The sequence below is a fragment of the Bos mutus genome, chromosome 6, assembly GCF_027580195.1.
Source record: "Bos mutus isolate GX-2022 chromosome 6, NWIPB_WYAK_1.1, whole genome shotgun sequence".
Classification (NCBI taxonomy): domain Eukaryota; kingdom Metazoa; phylum Chordata; class Mammalia; order Artiodactyla; family Bovidae; genus Bos; species Bos mutus.
This window is the reverse complement of record NC_091622.1, coordinates 7,089,874-7,113,981: the sequence shown is the minus strand read 5'-3', so window position 1 is coordinate 7,113,981 and position 24,108 is coordinate 7,089,874. Positions and strand designations below refer to the sequence as shown.

Sequence of the window (24,108 nt, the reverse complement as noted above, 5' to 3'; positions counted from 1 at the left end):
CTGTTCCAGTGTGGATGGTTGGGTTGTTTTCAATCTTTGCCTTTCATTTTTTTGGAATAGTCATGTTAAGAATGTTTTAAACACAACTATTGTTAAAAATATTTGTCCTTCAGAGGACAATTTTTTTCTGTTGTTTATCAACCAGTAGAATTGCTGGTTATATGGTATACTTATGATCAGCTTTAGTAGAAAATACCAAACAGTTTTTCAAAGTGGTGATATCAATTTATATTTCCAATACTATGTGAGTTTTCCTGTTGTTTTATATTCCTCCAAGTATTAAATATTATTATCTTATTATTTTAGCCTTCTAGTGGGCATGTCAGATCAGTTCAGTTGCTCAGTCGTGTCCAACTCTTTGCGACCCCATGAATCACAGCACGCCAGGTCTCCGTGTCTATCACCAACTCCTGGAGTTCACTCAAACTCATGTCCATCGAATCGGTGATGCCATCCAGCCATCTCATCCTCTGTTGTCCCCTTCTCCTCCTGCCCACCATCCCTCCCAGCATCAGAGTCTTTTCCAGTGAGTCAGCTCTTTGCATGAGGTGGCCAAAGTACTGGAGTTTCAGCTTCAGCATCAGTCCTTCCAATGACCACCCAGGACTGATCTCTTTTAGGATGGAATTGTTGGATCTTCTTGCAGTCCAAGGGACTCTCAAGAGTCTTTTCCAACACCACAGTTCAAAAGCATCAATTCTTCAGCACTCAGCTTACTTCACAGTCCAACTTTCACATCCATACATGACCACTGGAAAAACCATAGCCTTGACTAGATGGACCTTTGTTGGCAAAGTAATATCTCGGCTTTTCAATATGCTATCTAGGTTGGTCATAACTTTCCTTCCAAGGAGTAAGCGTCTTTTAATTTCATGGCTGCAATCACCATCTGCCGTGATTTTGGAGCCCCCAAAAATAAAGTCTGACACTTTCCACTGTTTCCCCATCTATTTCCCATGAAGTGGTGGGACCGGATGCCATGATCTTACTTTTCTGAATGTTGAGCTTTAAGCCAGCTTTTTCACTCTCCTCTTTCACTTTCATCAAGAGGCTTTTTAGTTCCTCTTCACTTTCTGCCATAAGGGTAGTGTCATCTGCATATCTGAGGTTATTGATATTTCTCCCAGCAATCTTGATTCCAGCTTGTGCTTCTTCCAGCCCAGCATTTCTCATGATGTACTCTGCATAGAAGTTAAATAAGCAGGGTGACAACATACATCCTTGACATACTCCTTTTCCTATTTGGAACCAGACTGTTGTTCCATGTCCAGTTATAACTGCTGCTTCCTGACCTGCATATAGGTTTCTCAAGAGGCAAGTCAGGTGGTCTGGTATTCCCATCTCTTTCAGAATTTTCCACAGTTTATTGTGATCCACACAGTCAAAGGCTTTGGCACAGTCAATAAAGCAGAAATAGATGTTTTTCTGGAACTCTCTTGCTTTTTCCATGATCCAGCAGATGTTGGCAATTTGATCTCTGGTTCCTCTGCCTTTCTAAAACCAGCTTGAACATCTGGAAGTTCACGGTTCACATACTGCTGAAGCCTGGCTTAGAGAATTTTGAGCATTACTTTACTAGCGTGTGAGATGAGTGCAATTGTGTGGTAGTTTGAGCATTCTTTGGCATTGCCTTTCTTTGGGATTGGAATGAAAACTGACCTTTTCCAGTTCTGTGGCCACTGCTGAGTTTTCCAAATTTGCTGGTATATTGAGTGCAGCACTTTCACAGCATCATCTTTCAAGATTTGAAATAGCTCAACTGGAATTCCATCACCTCCACTAGCTTTGTTCATAGTGATGCTTTCTAAGGCCCACTTGACTTTGCATTCCAGGATGTCTGGCTCTAGGTGAGTGATCATGATTATCTGGGTTGTGAAGGTCTTTTTTGTACAGTTCTTCTGTGTATTCTTGCCTCCTCTTCCTAATATCTTCTGCTTCTGTTAGGTCCATACCATTTCTGTCCTTTATTGAGCCCACTTTTGCATGAAATGTTCCCTTCGTATCTCTCATTTTCTTGAAGAGATCCCTAGTCTTTCCCATTCTGTTGTTTCCTCTATTTCTTTACCTTGATCGCTGAGGAAGGCTTTCTTATCTCTTCTTGCTATTCTTTGGAACTCTGCATTCAAATGGGTGTATCTTTCCTTTTCTCCTTTGCTTCCTGCATCTCTTCTTTTCACAGCTATTTGTAAGGCCTCCTCAGACAGCCATTTTGCTTTTTTGCATTTCTTTTCCATGGCGATGGTCTTGATCCCTGTCTCCTGTACAATGTCACGAACCTCCGTCCATAGTTCATCAGGAACTCTATCTATCAGATCTAGGCCCTTTAATCTTTTTCTCACTTCCACTGTATAATCATAAGGGATTTGATTTAGGTCATACTGGAATGGTCTAGTGGTTTTCCCCACTTTCTTCAATTTAAGTCTGAATTTGGCAATAAGGAGTTCATGATCTGAGCCACAGTCAGCTCCTGGTCTTGTTTTTGCTGACTGTATAGAGCTGCTCCATTTTTGGCTGCAAAGAACATAATCAATCTGATTTCGGTGTTGACCATCTGGTGATGTCCATGTATAGAATCTTCTCTTGTGTTGTTGGAGGATGGTGTTTGCTATGACCAGTGCCTTCTCTTGGCAAAACTCTATTAGCCTTTGCCCTGCTTCATTCCATTCTCCAAGGCCAAATTTGCCTGTTACTCCAGGTGTTTCTTGACTTCCTACTTTTGCATTCCAGTCCCCTAAAATGAAAAGGACATCTTTTTGGGGTGTTAGTTCTAAAAGGTCTTGTAGGTCTTCATAGAACTGTTCAACTTCAGGTTCTTCAGCATTACTGGTTGGGGCATAGCCTTCGACTACTGTGATATTAAATGGTTTGCCTTGGAAACGAACAGAGATCATTGTGTCGTTTTTGAGGTTGCATCCAAGTATTGCATTTCGGACTCTTTTGTTGACCATGATGGCTACTCCATTTCTTCTAAGGGATTCCTGCCCGCAGTAGTAGATATAATGGTCATCTGAGTTAAATTCACCCATTCCAGTACATTTTAGTTCGCTGATTCCTAGAATATCGATGTTCACTCTTGCCATCTCTTATTTGACCATTTCCAATTTGCCTTGATTCGTGGACCTGACATTCCAGGTTCCTATTCAATATTGCTCTTTACAGCATCGGACCTTGCTTCTATCACCAGTCATATCCACAGCTGGGTATTGTTTTTGCTTTGGCTCCATCCCTTCATTCTTTCTGGAGTTATTTCTCCACTACTAATTGGTTCGGTTCAATCACTCAGTCATGTCCAACTCTTTGAGACCCCATAGACTGCAGCACTCCAGGCTTCCCTGTCCATCACCAACTCCGGGAGCTTGCTCAAACTCATGTCCATCGAATCGTGATGCCATCCAACCATCTCATCCTCTGTCATCCCCTTCTCCTCCTGCCTTCAATCTTTCCCAGCATCACGGTCTTTTCCAATGAGTCAGTTCTTTGCATCAGGTGGCCAAAGCATCAGAGTTGATACTAATATCTGCTATTTAAGTACTCTAAGTTTGTTCATCGTCTTCAAGATCGCCTTGGCAATTCTGGGCCTTCTTCATTTTTATATAAATTTTAAAATTAGCTTCCCAGATCCACAAAGATCCTCACTGGAATTTTTATGTTATTGCTGCTGCTGCTGCTGTTGTCCAGTCACCAAGTCCTGTCCTACTCTTTGCAGCCCCAGGGACTGTAGCATGCCAGGCTCCTCTGTCCTCGACTGTCTCCCAGAGATTGCTCAAATTTATGTCAGATGAGTCAGTAATACTGTCTGAACCATCTCATCCTCTGTTGCCCTGTTGCCTTCAATCTTTCCCAGCATCAGGGTCTTTTCCAGTGAGTCAGCTCTTCATATCAGGTGGCCAAAGTATTGTAGCTTCCACTTCAGCAACAGTTCTTCCAATGAATATTCAAGGTTGATTTCCTTTAGTATTGACCAGTTTGATCTCCTTGCAGTCCAAGGGACTCTCGAGAGTCTTCTGTAGCACCACAATTTGAAAGCATCAGTTCTTCGGCACTCAGCCTTCTTCTGGTCCAACTCTCACATCCATACATGACTACTGGGAAAACCATACCTTTGACTACACAGACCTTTGTTGACAAAGTGATGTCTCTGCTTTTTAATACGCTGTTTCTCAGCTTTCCTTCCAAGAAGCAAGCATCTTTTAATTTCATGGCTGCAGTCACTGTCCACAGCGATTTTGGAACCCAAGAAAGGAAAGTCTCACTGCTTCTGCTTTTTCCCCATCTGTTTGTGATGAAATGATGGAATCGGATGCCATGATATTAGTTTTTTAATATTGGGTTTCAGGCCAGGTTTTTCACTCTCTTCTTTCACCCTCATCAAGAGGCTTTTCCTCTTCACTTTCTGCATCAAATGGAATCATTTGCATATCTGAGGCGGTTGGTATTTCTCCTGGTAGTCTTGATTCCAGCTTGTGATTTGTCCAGCCCAGCATTTCACATGAAGTACTCTGCGTAGAACTTAAATAAGCAGGTTGACAATATACAGCTTTGTCACCCTATACTATTTTTATTTAAATTACATTAAATCTATTAATTAATTTGGGGAGAATTGTTGTACTAAACATTGAGTCTTCCTATGCTTGAACATATTTGTGCTCAGTGTATGCTCAGTCATGTCTGACTCTCGGCCACCCCAGGGACTGTGGCCTGCCAGGCTCCTCTGTCCATGGAATTTTCCAGGCAACTGGAGTGGGTCACCAGTTCCTACTTCAAGGGATCTTTCTGACCCAGGGATCAAACCCAAGACTCTTGCATCTCCTGCATTGGCAGGCGAATTCTTTACTAACTGGGAAGAACCCATATTTAGGTCCTCTTTAATTATACTTGACAAAACTTTATTATTTTTCTATTTATTCCTTGGTGGAGTTTTTTGGTGCAGTAGTTAATTGTGTCTTTTTTTACAGTTTTTTCCCCCATTTCTCTGTTAATAATGTGTAAAAATAAAATTGATCTTGTGTACTGATATTAATATTCAGCAGCCTTGCTACATTCACTTATTAATTCTATACTTCCAAGATTCTTTTGGATTTTCTACCTATTCAATCATACAATTTTTGGATAGTAAAAATTTTATTTCTTCCTTTCTGAGCTTTATGAATTTTTTTTTTTCTTTTCCTTACCTACTACATTAGCTTGGATGTCCAGTAAATATTAAATAAACATGGTGATAACAACACTCAATGTCCTGTTCCTGACCTCAGGGGAAACCCTTAAGTAGTTTTGTTCCTATTCTTGAGGGGAATTCTTTCAATAGACAATTTCATAGAAAGTCTTTATTAGCTTAAGGAAGATCCCTTCTGTTCCTAGATTGCTAAATGTATGGGTATTGCATGTACTTTATTTATAAATTATCTGTTGTCATTCCTCACTAAAATGATCACTCTACAAATGCTTTATTGTTGTAATACCAGCAAGTGCCTAATGAAAAAAAATGAGCTTATGAATAAAGGATTGGGTGAAAATAAAATTACTTTCTTTTCACCATCAGTATTTATAAGGAACAAGGTCAGAGAATAAAATTTGACCATGTTGTGTTGTGAAAGAAAATCACTCTAAACATTAAGAATAACTAAAACTTCTTTCCCAAACATAATAGAAATATAAGAAAACATTCCTGGCAACTAAATTGTTTTTTGTCCAATGCTGATGCTAAAGACCGACTCAAGCCAGTTGCTCTCCTTCATTTCTGATTCTGAGAGACTCACCTCTTTCCTTACTTGGGTTCTCCCAAACAGCTCACAGTACATGTGTCCTGTCTCTAAGCCAAGGAGAGTAGATGGAACACAGGAGGAAGCTACGGAGAAAGCACGACAGAGTTTTGTATAAGATCTGAAAGCTCCCACAACACTTAGTTAGGGTTGTCTAAAACCAGTAAAATCAGTTTTCAGTGGGAACAGATATAAAATTTAATCATCTGAATCCTTTGAAAATTGGATATTGTAAAGTTTAATTGAATTACATTGTCTTCCTTTCTAAATGAGTAACTCCTTTTTCTGTTAAAAATTCTGTTTTATTCAGTCTTGAAGGGAAGAAGAAAAACAGCATCCTCATACTAGTAAGTTTTATTTTAGAAAAGGGTTTCATCTTATTTGGTTTACTTTCATTTTTGAAAGATTTGTGCATTTTGTGAAAAATAAAGAGATGAAAGAATAAAAATTATAGTTCCCTTTTAGTGAGCAACACCATATTCTAGTTACTTAACTAAGCACTTTTCATGTAACTTTTCATTGAATTCTAGGAGTTAAAGAATGTGTTATCTTGTTTTCTAGATAATAACATAGAAACTTAGTGGGGCCCAAGGTTATATCGCTAGTTAAGTGTAAAAAAACAATACTCTTAACTTTTAGTCAGAGCCCAAGTCTTATGTATTAGGAAAAAATGGATTATTATCATCTAATTGGCAATCCTTGATTAAGGAAGCTGAATGTCAAAAGGTGCCTTCCCCTTATCTATAGGTTCTTTAGGTTTGTATATTTTTCCAGATCACCAAGAATCAATCAGTTCAGTTTAGTCACTCAGTAGTGTCCGACTCTTTGCAACCCCATGGACTACAGCACACCAGGCTTCCCTGTCCATCACCAACTCCCAGAGTGTACTCAAACTCATGTCCATTGAGTCAGTGATGCCATCCAACGATCTTATCCTCTGTGATCCCCTTCTCCTCCCGCCTTAAGTCTTTCCCACCATCAGGGTCTTTTCAGACGAGTCAGTTCTTCAAATCAGGTAGCCAAAATACTGGAGTTTCAGCTTCAGCATCAGTCCTTCCAATGACCACCCAGGACTGATCTCCTTTAGGATGGAATGGTTGGATCTCCTTGCAGTCCAAGGGACTCTCAAGAGTCTTCTCCAACACCACAGTTCAAAAGCATCAATTCTTCAGCACTCAGCTTTCTTTATAGTCCAACTCTCACATCCATACATGACTACTGAGAAAACCATAGCTTTGACTAGATGGACCTTTGTTGGCAAAGTAATGTCTCTGCTTTTTAATAAGCTATCTAGGTTGGTCATAACTTTTCTTCCAAGGAGCAAGCGCCTTTTAATTTCATGGCTGCAGTCACCATCTGAAATAGTGTTACAGATGAGAACCAATAGTGTTTGTAAATTTTAATTATATCAGAGAATTACTTAACTATGTGAAGAGAAAAGTTATATAAATTGGTAAATGCTCATCTTATCTCTAAACTCCATATTTGGCCCATAAATGTTGGTTAAGGGTCCTGAATTTGGAGTTGTGTAATTTGGGTTAGAATTAAGATTGTGAATTCAGGTTCTATCCCATATTTCCATTGACTTGTGGCAAATTACATCATCTTTCCAAATATCAATTTCCTTATCTGTAAAATGGAGTTAGTGGCTTTCAGCACAGAGTTCTAGTGAGAATTAAATGAGACAATACTTGAAAAACAGTTAAGATAGTCTCAATTGCAATGATAGTTTTTAATATAGTATCAGAGTAGGAAATACTACAGAAAAAAATATTGAAGAGACACAACTAACTTAAATAGATACATAATAAAATAATAATTTACATTAACTGTAAGATTTCAATGTAGTTTTGTAACAACTTAAGAAATGACACTTAAAATTGAGAATTTGACTTGAGTTCTCTCTCTAGTTCTGACAAAAGTTGGTAAAGTAGAGAAATAAAGGAGTGACAAGAAGCCAGGATAATCAAACCATGAATGACTATGTTTCAACTGTTTTTTTTGTTTTGTTTTGTTTTGTTTTGTTTTTTTCAACTGTTTTTTATCATGACGTTTGAAGTATTAGGCAACAGATACTTATTCTCAATATAATTAATTCTGATGTAAAACATCCCCAAAGTAGAATTAAAGGAAATCAGATAAGGAAGAGCTGTAAAGAAAAAAGGAAGGGCCTTACAGTTATGCCTGCTGTGAATTTACATAAGCCTATCAGAGGGGCCCTCTATGATGTTCAGAAAAGGACAGCAAATGCCTGAGCAATCTTTCCAAAGAATTCTGAAATCTGTTGCACTGTCCTCATATATAAACTTTGAGTAAAGGCCAACTAGAAAAATGAATAAAGAGGAGAGAAGAAAAAAGATAGGGAAAGGTAGGAACTATAGGAGACAGAGAATAGAGCTAAAAGTAGTTGGAGGGGTGACTTTATTCATAAACTAGGAAATCTCAGCTCACTTTTCCCAGAGGAGGTGGAAATCAGCAATTAACTGATTACTAGGAAACCCTAAGAGAAGTCTACTTGTTTTCAGTATGTGAAAGTAAAACTGCAACAAGTAATTGACTAGTAATCTTAACTAATAGGGTGTCCTGAGGACATGCAAAATGTTAAGCAAGAGGAGAGTATTTAAGTAGAGACGTTTAACTGCAGGGAAACCAAAAGCATCATCTTTATGTCGGAAAAAAAAGAAAAACGTATTTAAGCATCACCAGTCACACTTAGCAAATGTCTCTTTACCAGGGCCACCTTATTTATTACCTAAAAGGCAGCAGGACACAAGACTTTGCCATGACTGGGGCCATCAGATTTCTATGCCCCTGACTGTATCTTCCTATTCTTTCGCATGCCTTTCTAGAAGGCTTCCCAGAGCTTAGAAGCCCCAAGAACGTCTGGTGTGGGTGATTCATTAATCAAGCAATTATTTAATATAATGGCTTGATCAGTTCTTAAATTCTTAAATACAATGTCCCCTCTGTCACATAACACTCTGATGAGCCTCCGCCCCCCCCCCCATATAGTACTGTAGTGAGAAAAAGAAAAAACTCTAGGACATACATAGAAGATGCAAGAACAGGAGCAAAAGAGGGAAGAACATTGGCATTTTAAATTACCCAGCATGTGCCTGGACTATGTAGACACTTTCTCACAAAAGGAATAAAATAGGTATTGCTGTCCATATTTTTGCCTATGTGAACACCAACATTAAAGGGGTTATATGACTTGCCCACAGCCACACAGCTCAAATGTGTTGGAACCTAGAAATAAATAAACTAAAAAGCTTCTAACTCCAAAGGCTGTACTTGTTCAACTCCACTGACATGAGTAACAAGAGTAACATGAGTAGTATGCAAAAGAGAATAAAATAGGGGAACTAAAACAGATTCGATTTACATATGCCCTTTACAGAGAGAGCAAGAGTTCCCTCACATCAGCAGAGTACCTAATCATGAGAAAGTGAAATTGAAGACTGTCCTTATTGAGAGATTATGTTATTACACCCATTCTATATCACTAACCCTATTCCTCCTGCATACATCAGAACCACCATGCAGCCTCGTACTACATCTTTACCTTTGGTCTCTTTCATTGCCCAATAAATCATAAGATCTAACTGATCCTTTTCCTGCCAGTAGGCACTACCTTCATTCTTTCGGAAAATTAAATCATAGAGGGGTGGTAACAAGCGGTAGGCTGTGCAGGGGGAGTAGTCTGTCCACCCTCGTTAGCCTCTAGAGACCCATCAGAACCAGTCACATAAGAACTGCTATTGAAAATACGAGGATGTTTTTCTCCATGCAGAAGGGACATCATTTGAAGAATCTACCGTTCTAGGACCTTATTGAATTGAGTGTCATTGCTGAAATTAAAGTGTGACTGTATAATTTTGTGATGATTAATATCATCTTATGAGATGTCAGGACAGACACCTTACACTGCTTTCATTTATGCTTTAGTAAAGAAACTCTACCTGGAGAAGCATAAAAATAGACTCCTACTCCTGCATATAAATTAGAGAACTGTGTCATTTCCCACACTCAACTAAACTGCAGATCAGAGAAAATGAAGGAAATAAAATAAGCCCAAATATGAAATTCAAAAGAACAACAAAGCTGACTCTCAAGGAAATAGAGGTTTTTTGATAGAAAGTTTGCTTCCAAGAACTTGAAAGAAAGGAAAAGCATGATGAACATGAGTTCCACCAAGGAGCACAGTGATTCTTGGGTTGTTTTACGATGATTTCATTTCTCAGCTTTTTTCCATCATTTTTTTCTTTCCTTCAGTTTTCTATGTTTTTTCAAAACAATTCCCACATTTCCCTTTTTCTCCCTTTTATGCATTAGTATAAAAAGCAGAGGAAACAGACATCAAATTGCCAACATTTGTTGGCTCATCGGAGAAAGCAATGGCACCCCACTCCAGTACTCTTGCCTGGAAAATCCCATGGATGGAGGAGCCCAGTGGGCTGCAGTCCATGGGGTCGCTGAGGGTCGGAAACAACTGAGTGACTTCCCTTTCACTTTTCACTTTCATGCATTGGAGAAGGAAATGGCAGCCCACTCCAGTGTTCTTGCCTGGAGAATCCCAGGGACGGGGGAGCCTGGTGGGCTTCCATCTATGGGGTCACACAGAGTCGGACACGACTGAAGTGACTTAGCAGCAGCAGCAGCAGCAGCAGCAGATGGATCATCAAAAAAGCAAGAGAGTCCCAGAAAAACATCTATTTCTGCTTTATTGACTATGCCAAAGCCTGTGTGGATCACAATAAACTGTGGAAAATTCTGAAAGAGATGGGAATACCAGACCACCTGACCTGCCTCTTTAGAAACCTGTATGCAGGTCAGGAAGCAATAGTTAGAACTGGACATGGAACAACAGACTGGTTCTAAATAGGAAAAGGAGTACATCAAGGCTGTATATTGTCACCCTGCTTGCAGAGTACATCATGAGAAATGCTGGGCTGGAAGAAGAACAAGCTGGAATCAAGATTGCCAGGAGAAATATCAATAACCTCAGATATGCAGATGACACCACCCTTATGGCAGAAAGTGAAGAAGAACTAAAGAACCTCTTGATGAAAGTGAAAGAGGAGAGTCAAAAAGTTGGCTTAAAACTCAGCATTCAGAAAACTAAGATCATGGCATCTGGTCCCATCACTTCATGGCAAATAGATGGAGAAACAGGGGAAACAGTGGCTGACTTTATTTTGGGGGGCTCCCAAATCACTGCAGATGGTGATTGCAGCCATGAAATTAAAAGACGTTTACTCCTTGGAAGGAAAGTTATGACCAACCTAGACAGCATATTAAAAAGCAGAGACATTTATTTGTCAACAAAGGTCCGTCTGGTCAAGGCTATGGTTTTTCCAGTAGTCATGTATGGATGTGAGAGTTGGACTATAAAGGAGCTGAGTGCCGAAGAATTGATGCTTTTGAACTGTGGTGTTGGAGAAGACTCTTGAGAGTCCCTTGGACTGCAAGGAGATCCAACCAGTCCATCCTAAAGGAGATCAGTCCTGGGTGGTCATTGGAAGAAGCTGAAACTCTGATACTTTGGCCACCTGATGCAAAGAGCTGACTCATTTGTAAAGACTATGATGTTTGGAAAGATTGAGGGTGGGAGGAGAAGGGGACGACAGAGGGTGAGATGGTTGGATGGCAACACTGACTCGATGAACATGAGTTTGGGTAAACTCCAGGAGTTGGTGATGCACACAGGGAGGCCTGGCGTGCTGCAGTACGCGGGGCCGCAAAGTGTTGGATACGACTGAGCAGCTGAACTGAACTGAACTGAACTGAACTTATTCACAAACATAAGGAGTAACCCAGATAAATTATGGAATTATTTTGTTGGCAATGTTGTGTTACAACCCATGTCAGAGTGATCTAATTACTATTAGAACTCTACAACACATTTCCCACTCATATTCCCTGCACTGCATTCCCTGCTTATCCCCCATTTCTCTCCAAACTTAAATTATACAAAGATCCTAAAAGTTAAAAATTCTAAAGTCCTTTGGAATGATTGTGTATTTCCTTCTTACACCGATTTTATATGCATGTCTCATGTTTTAAAACTTTTAAAAAGAGTTGTATCACAGTCTCTGGTTGTTCCCCAAGTAACAGATTTTCCTTTGTTACAATTCATGTTCAAAGCTTTACATGTATGTAAGATAGTATAAATGGTATCTTCTAAATGCATATATAGAATTACATTACTGGATGGATAGATGGACAGATATACATACAGATGAACAGGCAATCAGTGTAGCTGAAATTAATTGAATAATCTTTTTGCTCCTCCCTACGCCCTAGGAACTGAAGAGGAAGATGAAGGGGATGACCGTCTTTTGGGGTCTGTTGAAGAGTTCTGGTGGTTTCCACATATGTGGAGCCATATGCAGCCCCACCTCTTCCATAATGAGTCATCTTTGGTGGAACAGATGATTCTCAACAAAAAGTTTGCCTTAGTAAGTAACTCACTTTGAACTAAAGTGCACAGACTACTAAAGTGACTGGCTTTTTATATTGAGAACATCTGAGGTTTGGGCATACGGGCACTTTTAAGCAGTCATTTCTATGTGATGGTCGGAAACACTCAGTAGTGCAGCCTGTCAGCTTGTGACTTTTGAATTCGTATTGCATGCTCATCACTATGCTTCATGTTTTGAGGGGTCTAATTTAAAAGGAAAGTTTCAGGACACTCACAGGACTCAGCTACATGACATTATGGTCAGAGCTCATAAAATATGGTTCACATCCAGAAAGAGCTTTCAGCTGCACTGAGAAGACAAAATACACACATAAAACAAATCTCCACTTAGAAAACAAACGTACACTTACCAAAGAGATGGGGGAGGGATGAAAAAGGAACTGGGGATACAGATACAAACTACTACATATAAAATAGATAAACAATGAGGTCTTACTGTATAGCACAGGAAACTATATTTGACATGCTATGCTTTTGAACTGTGGTGTTGGAGAAGACTCTTGAGAGTCCCATGGACTTCAAGGAGATCCAACCAGTCCATTCTGGAGGAGATCAGCCCTGGGTGTTCTTTGGAAGGATTGATGCTAAAGCTGAAACTCCAGTACTTTGGGCAACTCATGCGAAGAGTTGACTCATTGGAAAAGACCCTGATGCTGGGAGGGATTGAGGGCAGGAGGAGAAGGGGACGACAGAGGATGAGATGGCTGGATGGCATCACTGACTCGATGGACGTGAGTCTGAGTGAACTCCGGGAGTTGGTGATGCACAGGGAGGCCTGGTGTGCTGTGATTCATGGGGTCACAAAGAGTGGGACACGACTGAGCGACTGAACTGAACTGAACTGAATAAACCATAATAGAAAAGACTATGAAATGAATATATATACACACACATACATATAGATATATAATTGAATCATTTTACTGTAAACAGAAGCTAGCACAACACTGTTAGTCAACTATAGTTCAGTTTAAAAAAACAGTCTTCAGTAAAATGAGATATTCCTGGACCTAGTGCCAAACTGTATAAACGTAAAATTCACCATCAGAGAAGGAAGTGTCGTTGAGAGTATCCAGGGAAATGCTGTGTAAATAGGATTTCAGGTACATTCTGAAATAAGAATAAGATTTAAGTGTCAGGGAGAATTTGGAGTTAAATGAGGCTGAGGGAAACACAGGTAGGAGGTGTTCGCTGGCAGGTGGTAATGAAATCTCAATCTGGAAAGGCAAGAGGAATGGGAAGAAAACCATTTAAAAGACATCAAATACATATAACACAAGGAAGGAACATTTATTTGACTGAGCAAGATACACTGTTTTAAAACCAAGAGGATTCTGATTCTGGACAGGAAATTTTACAGTTAAAGTTAAGTGCAGTACATGGGAAAATGTGCTTGTGATGAGTGGAGATGGTATAGAGAAGTTAACAAACCAACAGGGCATGTTTGGGGTGGGAGGGTGTTTATCTTTGTATTATTCTGATGGGCACACAAACATGTGGAAGGAGTCCAGACAAGTAGCTCTTTACTGAACCAGCATTCTCCTTCCTGGGCAGAGAGTACACTGGGGCAAGGACTGTGTTCTGCCTATCACAGTTCCCAGTTCATAAACATACTCAGTGAATATTTGTAGTATGAACAATTAAAGCGGCAGAAATTACCTCTCAAAAAGCAAGTGAAGTGTAATATATCTTTATTACAGTATTTTTCTTATTTGCAAACCCCAAAATTTATATTACAGTGTTCATAGATTATGTTGTTAATAAAGCTAAAACCATCAGATCACATTTCTAGGTTCAGTTCAGTCAGTCAGTCGTGTCCCAACTCTTTGCGACTCCAGGGACTGCAGCACACCAGGCTTCCCTGTCCATCACCAATTCCTGGAGCCTACTCAAACTCATGTCCATCGCGTCAGTGATGCCATCCAACCATCTCATCCTCTGTTGTCCCCTTCTTCTCCTGCCTTCAATCTTTCCCATCATCAAGGTCTTCTCCAATGAGTCTGTTCTTCATATCAGGTGGCCAAAGTATTGGAGTTTCAGCTTCAGCATCAGTCCTTCCAACGAATATTAAGGACTGATTTCCTTTAGGATGGACTGGTTGGATCTCCTTGCAGTCCAAGGTACTCTCAAGAGTCTTCCCCAACACCACAGTTCAAAAGCATCAATTCTTCAGCGCTCAGCTTTCTTTATAGTCCGAGTCTCACATCCATACATGACTACTGGAAAAACCATAGCTTTGACTAGATGGACCTTTGTTAGCAAAATAACAAAGGTCTGCTTTTAATATGTTATCTAGGTTAGTCATAGCTTTTCTTTCCAGGAACAAATGTCTTTTAATTTCATGGCTGCAGTCACCATCTGCAGTGATTTTGGAGCCCCCCAAAAAATGAAGTCTGTCACTGTTTCCACTGTTTCCCCATCTATTTGCCATGAAGTGATGGGATCAGATGCCATGATCTTAGTTTTCTGATGTTGAGTTTTAAGCCAACATTTCCACTCTCCTCTTTCACTTTCATCAAGAGGGTCTTTAGTTCTTCTTCCCTTTCTGCCATAAGGGTGGTGTCATCTGCATATCTGAGGTTATTGATATTTCTCCTGACAATCTTGATTCCAGGTTGTGCTTCATACAGTCCAGTGTTTCTCATGATGTACTCTGCATATAAGTTAAATAAGCAGGGTGACAATATACAGCCTTGACGTACTCCTTTCCTGATTTGGAACCAGTCTGTTGTTCCTGTTCTAAGTGTTGCTTCTTGACCTGCATACAGATTTCTCAGGAGGTAGATCAGGTGGTCTGTTTTTCCCATCTCTTTAAGAATTTTCCACAATTTGTTGTGATCCACACAGTCAAAGGCTCTGGCGTAGTGTTGTTCATGTACTGTATTTCTAGGTAAATCCTACTAATTGTAGTCTAAGGCTAGTGTGCAAAAGAATTAAAATACATTACACTAGTTAATTTGGATATGATTTGGGAAATTCTAAAATATAACCACTCCCTTGACCAAATTTTTTTCTATAGATTTGAAGTCCTGACCCCAGAACTAGGGGCTTCCCAGGTGGCTCAATGGTAAAAGAATCCGCCTGCTAATGCAGGAGATGCTGGTTCAATCCAGTGTTGGAAAGATTCCTGGAGGAGGAAATGGTAACCCACTTCAGTATTCTTTCTGGAGAATCCCATGGATAAAGGAGCCTGGTGGGTGACAGTCCGCAGTCGCAAAGAGTTGGATGCGACTGAACATGCACCAGAACTAGAAATGACTCATTTGAAGCATAATCTCAATTTTGAGGTTTCCTGCAATTTTGCCTTTTCCAGTGTATAGTCTCCAAACCCTGAAACTATATGGAACTCTGTGGAAAGAAGAGCACATGTTATATCTCCCTTGGCTGGCCCCCCAGTTATGTAACTATCAGTTTTTTTGGTTAATCAGAATTTAAGAAAGTGCTGATGGCCACTTGCCCAATTAACATGAAATGTATTTTACATAAACTTCTAAAGCCCCAGGAGGTTTGAATAGTTGACTCACATAGTATCTTACTCGAATTTGTACAACAAAAGTTTAGAATTTGTGAAACACGCTGATTTTTCCACAAGAATATAGAAGACCAAATACTATGGGTAGCATCAGGAGCCCATATTTACCTTTTAACTTCAAACTACTCCCCAAAATAGAAAATGGCTTCAAGTGCACATTTTACAGACACTGATATTTTGTCAATAAAACACAAATAGGTCCCTACATGCTAGTATTTTGAATATGTTGACAGTATTTGCAAACTCCTGTGAGATGGAGAGCCACCATTCTTCCCTAAAAATATATATATAAATAGGACTAGTAAACAGCACGTAGAAGTGGATAAACATTGCCACAGTTTGTAATAGCACTAAAAATCCCCTCAATGTAGCAAACAGTAATTCTGTCATCTTCAGAAATCTAAAAGACTGCTGATATTGGCAATGTTAATCAGCAAGAGAGGATATGGAGAAGAAAATTATTTTGTAGTTTCTTTTTAAATCTGTGGAGAAAGGAAGGAATTTTTAAAAGAGGAAAATACATAAAATATAAGAAAGTACTAATAAAAGATAAACTAAGAAGTGATAGAGAAGATTTCAAGGTATGTTGTTATTGTTGTTTTGGTAGTCTTCAAAAAAAATTTTACCAAGGCATATTTGACTACATTCGCTGTTATATTCCCCTGAAAACAGAACATTATCTGGAATAATAGTATTCTGTTATGACTTGGATGAATTAATCAACATATGCCAATATTATTCCGTTCAGTTCAATCACTCAGTCATGTTCAACTCTTTGTGACCCCATGGACCGCAGCACACCAGGCCTCCCTGTCCACCACCAATTCCCGGAGTTTACTCAAACTCACGTCCATTGAGTTGGTGATGCCATCCAACCATATCATTCTCTGTCATCCCCTTCTCCTCCCACCTTCAGTCTTTCCCACCATCAGGGTCTTTTCCAATGAGTAAGTTCTTCTCAGGTGGCCAAAGTATTGGAGTTTCAGCTTTAGCATCAGTCCTTCCAATGAATATTCACTACTGATTTCCTTTAGGATGGACTGGTTGGATCTCCTTGCCATCCAAGGGACTCTCAAGAGTCTTCCCCAACACCACAGTTCAAAAGCATCAATTCTTCAGTGCTCAGCTTTCTTTATAGTCCAACTCTCACATCCATAAATGACCACTGGAAAAACCATAGCTTTGACTAGACGGACCTTTGTTAGCAAAATAATATCTCTGCTTTTTAATATGCTATCTAGGTTGGTCGTAGCTTTTCCTCCAAGGAGCAAACGTCTTTTAATTTCATGGCTGCAGTCACCATCTGCAGTGATTTTGGAGCCCCAGAAATAAAGTTTGTCACTGTTTCCACTGTTTCCCCATCTATTTGCCATGAAGTGATGGGACCAGATGCCATGATCTTCGTTTTCTGAATGTTGAGTTTTAAGCCAACTTTTTCACTTTCATCAAGAGGCTTTTGAGTTCCTCTTCACTTTCTGCCATAAGGGTGGTGTCATCTGCATATCTGAGGTTATTGATATTTCTCCTGGAAATCTAGATTCCAGCTTGTGCTTCTTCCAGCCCAGCGTTTCTCATGATGTACTCTGCATATAAGTTAGATAAGCAGGGTGACAATATACAGCCTTGATGTACTCCTTTTCCTATTTGGAACCAGTCTGTTGTTCCATGTCCAGTTCTAAGTGTTGCTTCCTGACCTGCATACAGATTTCTCAAGAGGCAGGTCAGGTGGTCAGGTATTCCCATCTCTTTCAGAATTTTCCACAGTTTATTATGATCCACACGGTTAGAGGCTTTGGCATAGTCAATAAAGCAGAAATAGATGTCTTTCTGGAATTCTCTTGCTCTTTTCCACGATCCAACGGATGTTGATAATTTGATCTCTGGTTCCTCTGCTTTTTCTAAAACCAGCTTGAACATCTGGATGTTCACGGTTCACGCATTGTTGATGCCTGGCTTGGAGAATTTTGAGCATTATTTTACTAGCATGTGAGATGAATGAAAATGAGCAGTAGTTTGAGCATTCTTTGGTATTGCCTTTCTTTGGGATTGGAATGAAAACTGACCTTTTCTAGTCCTGTGGCTACTGCTGAGTTTTCCAAATTTGCTGGCATTTTGAGTGCACCACTTTCACAGCATCATCTTTTAGGATTTGAAATAACTCAACTGGAATTCCATCACCTCCACAAGCTTTGTTCATAGTGATGCTTCCTAAGGCCCACTTGACTTCACATTCCAGGGCAAATGATCATGAATTGAAAGAATAATTCACATTTGAAATTTGGTCATTCTTAACCTCACATGTTAAACAGAGGACATTTCTTAAAAATGCCATTCCTAGTTTCAGGTTGACAACCCAAATTATGGTCTTGAGGCAGCAGAGAACATTCATAAAAGTTTAATCAGATACAGAATCAATTGACTTTTTTGACAGGAGAAGACACACATAAAAAGAGACTGGATCCAGGATCACTCCCTCCTGGGTCATAACAACGTGAAAGAGAACAGAAGCTTTGGGGAACAGTGATTAGTATATAACACACAGTGGAGAACAGCTGTTGTTTTTATTATCAGTATATTCAGTATCATAAAACTGCCATCTTCAGTTTTTACCTGGGTTTCTGTGTTTAGAGTGACAGGTACGAGGGACAAAGATCCTCAAGTTTAAAAGCTTATTTTATATTGGGGAAGACATTGGTTCATGTGAATTCTACATTTTCTAGTATGTGTTCTCTAATGCCCACTAAGGCATTAGTCACAAAGCTGCTTTGCTGTTAAATTTAAAGATGCAATAAGAAAAATTCAAGGGTTTTATTTATTTTTTTATATATTCTATATTATTTCCTTAAATTCTTACAGCAGCTCTGAACTGTAGGCATACTTATTCTCACACCATGAAGAAGAACACTGAAAAGTCAGAGAAATTACAGTGACCCACTCATGGTGATAAAGCTCACTAGTGGTAGAATTTAAAACCAGAAATCCTCTTTTATTTTTAAACCGCATAAATTGTGATTCCAAGCGTCCTCACTGGCCTCCTAAACCAATTCACAGGTATAAGTCTAGATTTCTCTTTTGCCTGGTAACCCAAGAGGGTATCTGGGACTTCTGCTAACATCAGGGAAATTGAGAACTAGAGGTGAAATCCATAGGGCAACATTTCCCTTAGGTTCCCAAATGCTCCTTGAGCTAGGCAGAGTTTATAACATGTTGGGAAGGAAGACAAACAACTGCATTGGGGGAACTTTTCACATGACTGACCGGCATTTATCATGTATAACACAAGTTGGTTGTGTGTGCTCAGTCATTTGCAACCCCCGTGGACTGTAGCCCGCCAGGTTCCTGTGTCCATGGAATTTTCCAGGCAAGAATACTGGAGTGAGTTGCCATTCCCTACTCCAGGGGATCTTCCCAACCTAGGTATCAAACCCACATCCCTTTCCTCTCCTGTACTGGCAGGCTGATTCTTTACCAACTGCAGCACCTTGGAAGCCCCATCATGTCTACTTTACAGCCCCATACAGAGTCTACTTTATTTATTTATTTATTTTAGTTCAATGGCACTTCTATTTTTCCCAGTGGTACTTTCTTTAAATTTATTTATTTTTAATTGAAGGATGATTGCTTTACAGTATTTTGTTGGTTTCTACCAAACATCAACATGAATCAGCCATAAGTTTACCCATGTCCCTTCCCACTTCAACATCCCTTCCACCTTCCTCCCTGTCCTACCCCTCTAGGTTGATACCAAGCCCCAGTTTGAGTTCCCTGAGTCCTATAGCAAATTCCCATCAGCTGTCTATTTTACACATGTAATATATGTTTCCGTGTTACTCTCTCCATACATCCCACCCTCTACTTCCTCCCCTTCTGGCCATGTCCATAAGTCTGCTCTCTCTGTCTGTGTCTCCACTGCTGCGAGATACAGAGTCAACTTTAATTCAAAGAAACTGTTCTGGAGGAAATTCTGCCTCAATTCTCCACTCACTAGATGGAACAAGCAGTATTGTGCTAATATTGCATTTGGAAATTGGGTCGCACTCTGCTTTTTTCCACCAGCTTGGGAGCTCTAAATTTAAAGAGGAGCATGAGTGTTTCGCAGTGAAGAAACTGAAAGCACAGACAAGGAAGCCACTGGGTGTTCAAACAAGACTAGACACCATGGGTAAAACTGAACATGCACAGCAGTTAGCTAGAGGACATTTAAATTCTTTCCAACTAAGCGAATCTGAGACTATGATGTAAGACTCTTTGATGGGATCCTCTCTGTCACCATCTACAGCCAAACGCTTGCGATTTTCATTGAGTTTTAGCAAACACATCTTATCTATTAATCCTTCGGCACAATATAGACACTTCTGTCTCACATGGGAATTTGATGTCCATTTTAATTTAGCTTTGAAAGCTCTGTCTAATTGCTTACTATGGAAGGTCAACCAAATCCTCTAAGCAAACTTGCATTTGATGATTATAGCCATCAGGAAATACAGCTTTAGAGGTTGATTAGAAAATATTTTTAGTTATCAAATATGGGATGATTCAGGTACTAAGATGAAATTTCAACAGGGGATTTTTTTTGAAAGGTACTATTTCTGAGGCAAAGATTAATTGTAACATTAATTATTGACCTATAACACAGTAGAAATATACAGTTTTTCAAATTGGATACAATTCCATTAGAAAAATAAAATAACTTACTGCATTTAAGCATCAAAAGAATCATCAGTATATATACTCTCAACTGGAAACTTGGATTTAAATTTTAGTGAATTATGGTAGTTTAATTTTTAGAGATAAAATAATCAGTAGAAATTTTTATCATAGAACTCATCACCAATATCAGTGATACCTAGCACTGTTATGACAATACTTTTAAAATTGGTAGCTGTAAAACACTGTTCCGGATCCTGAAAACAAAATCTTAGGCAGGATTGTACATTTTGATTGCATCATCATTATGCCTTCACACAGTGTCCTTTTCCCCGTTTTCCAAGTTCAGCAGAACCTGCTACTTTACGTTATCTGACATGTCTAGTGCCCATTATGCAACTTCTTAGGCTACTGAGCACATTAACTTTCTAAAATGGAAATAAAGATTACAGTATCAAACTGTAATTTAAAATACATTGAAAGACTTGCTGGCTTAAGGAATATATAATAATCTTTTAATTAGTTTGCTTGCCAGCTAGAGAATGAATGAATTTTATCATTTTCACTTCAGTGAAGCACTTTATAAAGAAGGACATTAGGCTGTCATTTTATTGATATTGAAAACAAAGTGTAATTCTAATTATCCTAGTAGAAATAGAGTTTAAACCAGAATTCACAAAGGCAACTCTGAGCTGGTAGATTGCTTCTGGACCAAAGGAAGCAGCACAGTTTGAGAAAGCCAATAGCCATTATTCAGCGCAGGATGACCAAGATGGTGAAATATATAATTTATTTCATGAAAAGAATGGCTGAAGGAACTTGGAGAGGGCGAGACAAAGAAGAGGAGAGCAAGGGATATATTATCAGGGTTAATATTCACATTAAAAGTACTGGTATGGCCATGCCAGTTATTACAATATTGAAAATGTCAATACCCCCAGTACCACCTTAGACCCTCCCCATACATGTTCCAAGCCTCCCAACTACTCAGCAACTCAGAGGGCCTGGCTCATAGTCTCCAACATCCAGCTTCAGTTCTACAGCTGGCACCAGGTCTGACCAATCAGTGGATGGCATGTTGACTGGTAAATATTTTGAGTGTTAACCCTGAATATGATGAATCCATCAATAAAAGTAAAATCTATACAACTGCTAACTTTGTGTCTATTTTCACCTTTTTGTACCTCCCCCTTCAAGTTCCCAGTTATTCAGTATTTTCTATGAGTTTTCTTTTGCACTATTCCTGCTCCATCTCAAAACTTCCCTTCTCCTCTCCACTTCCAAATGTTTTATCCCACACCTGGATCACTGCAGCAGCATCCAAACTAGTCTCCCCAACTCCTCGTTCTTTTCCTTTAATTTATGCTCAGAGAGGGAAAGCTGTGCAACTTGAAATTCTATTATTCTGTTTTCCCTGCGTGAAACAGAACCTTGCATTTCAGTGAGAAAGGTTCTTGGCTCTCCAGAGGAAATGTAAGAAGAGAACATTTCGAGCTCCAGATAGCGACCAGACATTGAACTTGGTGCTCTCCACGCAGCCTCCATTCATCCAGACACCTGTGAACCTAGTTATTCCCATATTTAAAATGCAAAAAGTGAGCCTCAGAGAGCGTATGTAATTTTCTTAAAATCACACAGCCAGTGAAAACTGGGGAGAGGGTTCGATCTCAGGCCGGTCAAGATCCAGAGCCCACGTAACCAGCATGGTTTGTGTAACTGAACGTTGCCCATGCCATTGATACTGTTATTGATTGCTATTACAAAAACTTCATGACTGGAATGTTACTATTTCTCTGAAGAGTTATATTTAATTTAAACAAATTCAGAATATTAGAATCTGGATTTTTACAATGTTTTTCTTTTAATTGCTCTTTATATGATTTGTGCAATTTCTTCCATCTGTGTAGCTATCACCCAAGTATTAACTGTCCTGATGTTTATTATAAATACCAGACCGTATGCAGTAGTTATAACAAAGATCAGTATCAACTCTTCTACTCTGTCAGTATTATTACTTCAGTTAAAGTTAATACCATGAAGTCTTAAAGATTCCTAGTCTATTCAATTTTATATATTTTCAAAAAGATTAAATGTGTTTGCAAATACTCTGGGAGTTTAAGCCTGCCCCTGAATTGTTTATAGCGTTATTACTTCTCAAGGACCCTGAAGGTCCATAGTAAACTCATAACTTCAAACTCTGAGAAAGCTGGATTAAACTAAACCCTCCAATTCCTTCACTGTGTCTCTAGAAAACTTTATTTTCAGTGATTTTGCTACAGCATAAAAAAGTAAAGCCTCATAGATTCTTTTTTTCTTACATTTCTATAAACCCCTTCATGTGTTTATTTGAAGAAATCTTGGCAATTCAAAAAAAAAAAAAAAATCAACCTGGCCTGTGTAAAGTAAAAGTGTTTACATCATTCTGTTGAGTATTCTTACAAAAGTGCACCCTTTAGTGGTATATTTATTTATGAGACATTTAACAAAGATATGATGACACTTCAGAAATTCTGAAGGGAACTCTAAGAGAGGAAAACAGTATGCTCTGTTAAATGGAAACTCACTTGAAATAAATTACATAATTATTAGGGGAGACTAGAAGAAAATCAATCACTCTCCCCAAAATAATTCTTTCTTAGAGGTTAAAATGAAAATGAAGCTAAGTATGTATACCCTCTTTCTTTATTGGTACTAAATTATTAGCTTAACTTTTGCTTCTGTGATTTCTTTTTTTTCTTCCAGTTTTATTGAGATACAATTGATACACATTCAATATTGTGTAAGTTTAAGGAGTGCAGCATGATTTGATTTACATACATCATGAAATGATTCCCACAATAAGCTTAGGGAACATCCCTCATCTCATATGGATATAAAATCAAAGAAATATTGATATAAAAAATATTTCCTTATGATCAGAATTCCTAGGATTTATTGTCTTAACAACTTTTATGTTTATCATGTCATATATTATGTCCCTGGTACTTATTTAGAAAGTTTGTACCTTTTGACTGACTTCATCCAATTCCCACTCCCCCACCCCCCACATCTGATAAGTACAAATCTGATCTCTTTTTCTATGAGTTTGTTTGTTTTTTGAAGTATAGTTCGCCGTTCAGTTCAGTTCAGTCGCTCAAGTCATGTGCGACTCTGCGACCCCGTGGATTGCAGCACGCCAGACTTCCCTGTCCATCACCAACTCCCGCAGCTTGCTCAAACTCATGTGCATCCAGTCAGTGATGCCATCCAACCATCTCGTCCTGTGTCGTCCCCTTCTCCTCCCACCTTCAATCATTCCCAGCATCAGGGTCTTTTCCAATGAGTCGGTTCTTTGCATCCGGTGGCCAAAGTATTGGAGTTTCAGCTTTAGCATCAGTCCTTCCAATGAATATTCAGGACTGATTTCCTTTAGGATGGACTGGTTGGCTCTTCTTGTAGTCCAAGGGACTCTCAAGAGTCTTCTCCAACACCACAGTTCAAAAGCATCAATTCTTCAGCTCTCAGCTTTCTTTATAGTCCAACTCTCACATCCACACCATGACTACTGGAAAAACCATAGTTTTGATTAGACGGACCTTTGTTGGTAAAGTAATGTCTCTGCTTTTTAATATGCTGTCTAGGTTGGTCATAGCTTTTCTTCCAAGGAGCAAGTGTCTTTTCATTTCACGGCTGCATTGTATAACTGA

General features: G+C 39.2%; 1 protein-coding gene across 1 annotated transcript in view; it reads left to right on the top strand.

Annotated features, from left to right (window-relative positions):
- The window catches only part of LOC102269954 (bifunctional heparan sulfate N-deacetylase/N-sulfotransferase 3), a 187,791-nt gene that overhangs the window by 71,537 nt on the left and 92,146 nt on the right, over nucleotides 1-24,108 (top strand). The window contains exon 4 of the mRNA XM_070372911.1: nucleotides 12,066-12,220. Within this exon, the coding sequence (XP_070229012.1) occupies nucleotides 12,066-12,220 (155 nt within the window). The remainder of the gene's footprint in view (nucleotides 1-12,065; nucleotides 12,221-24,108) is intronic.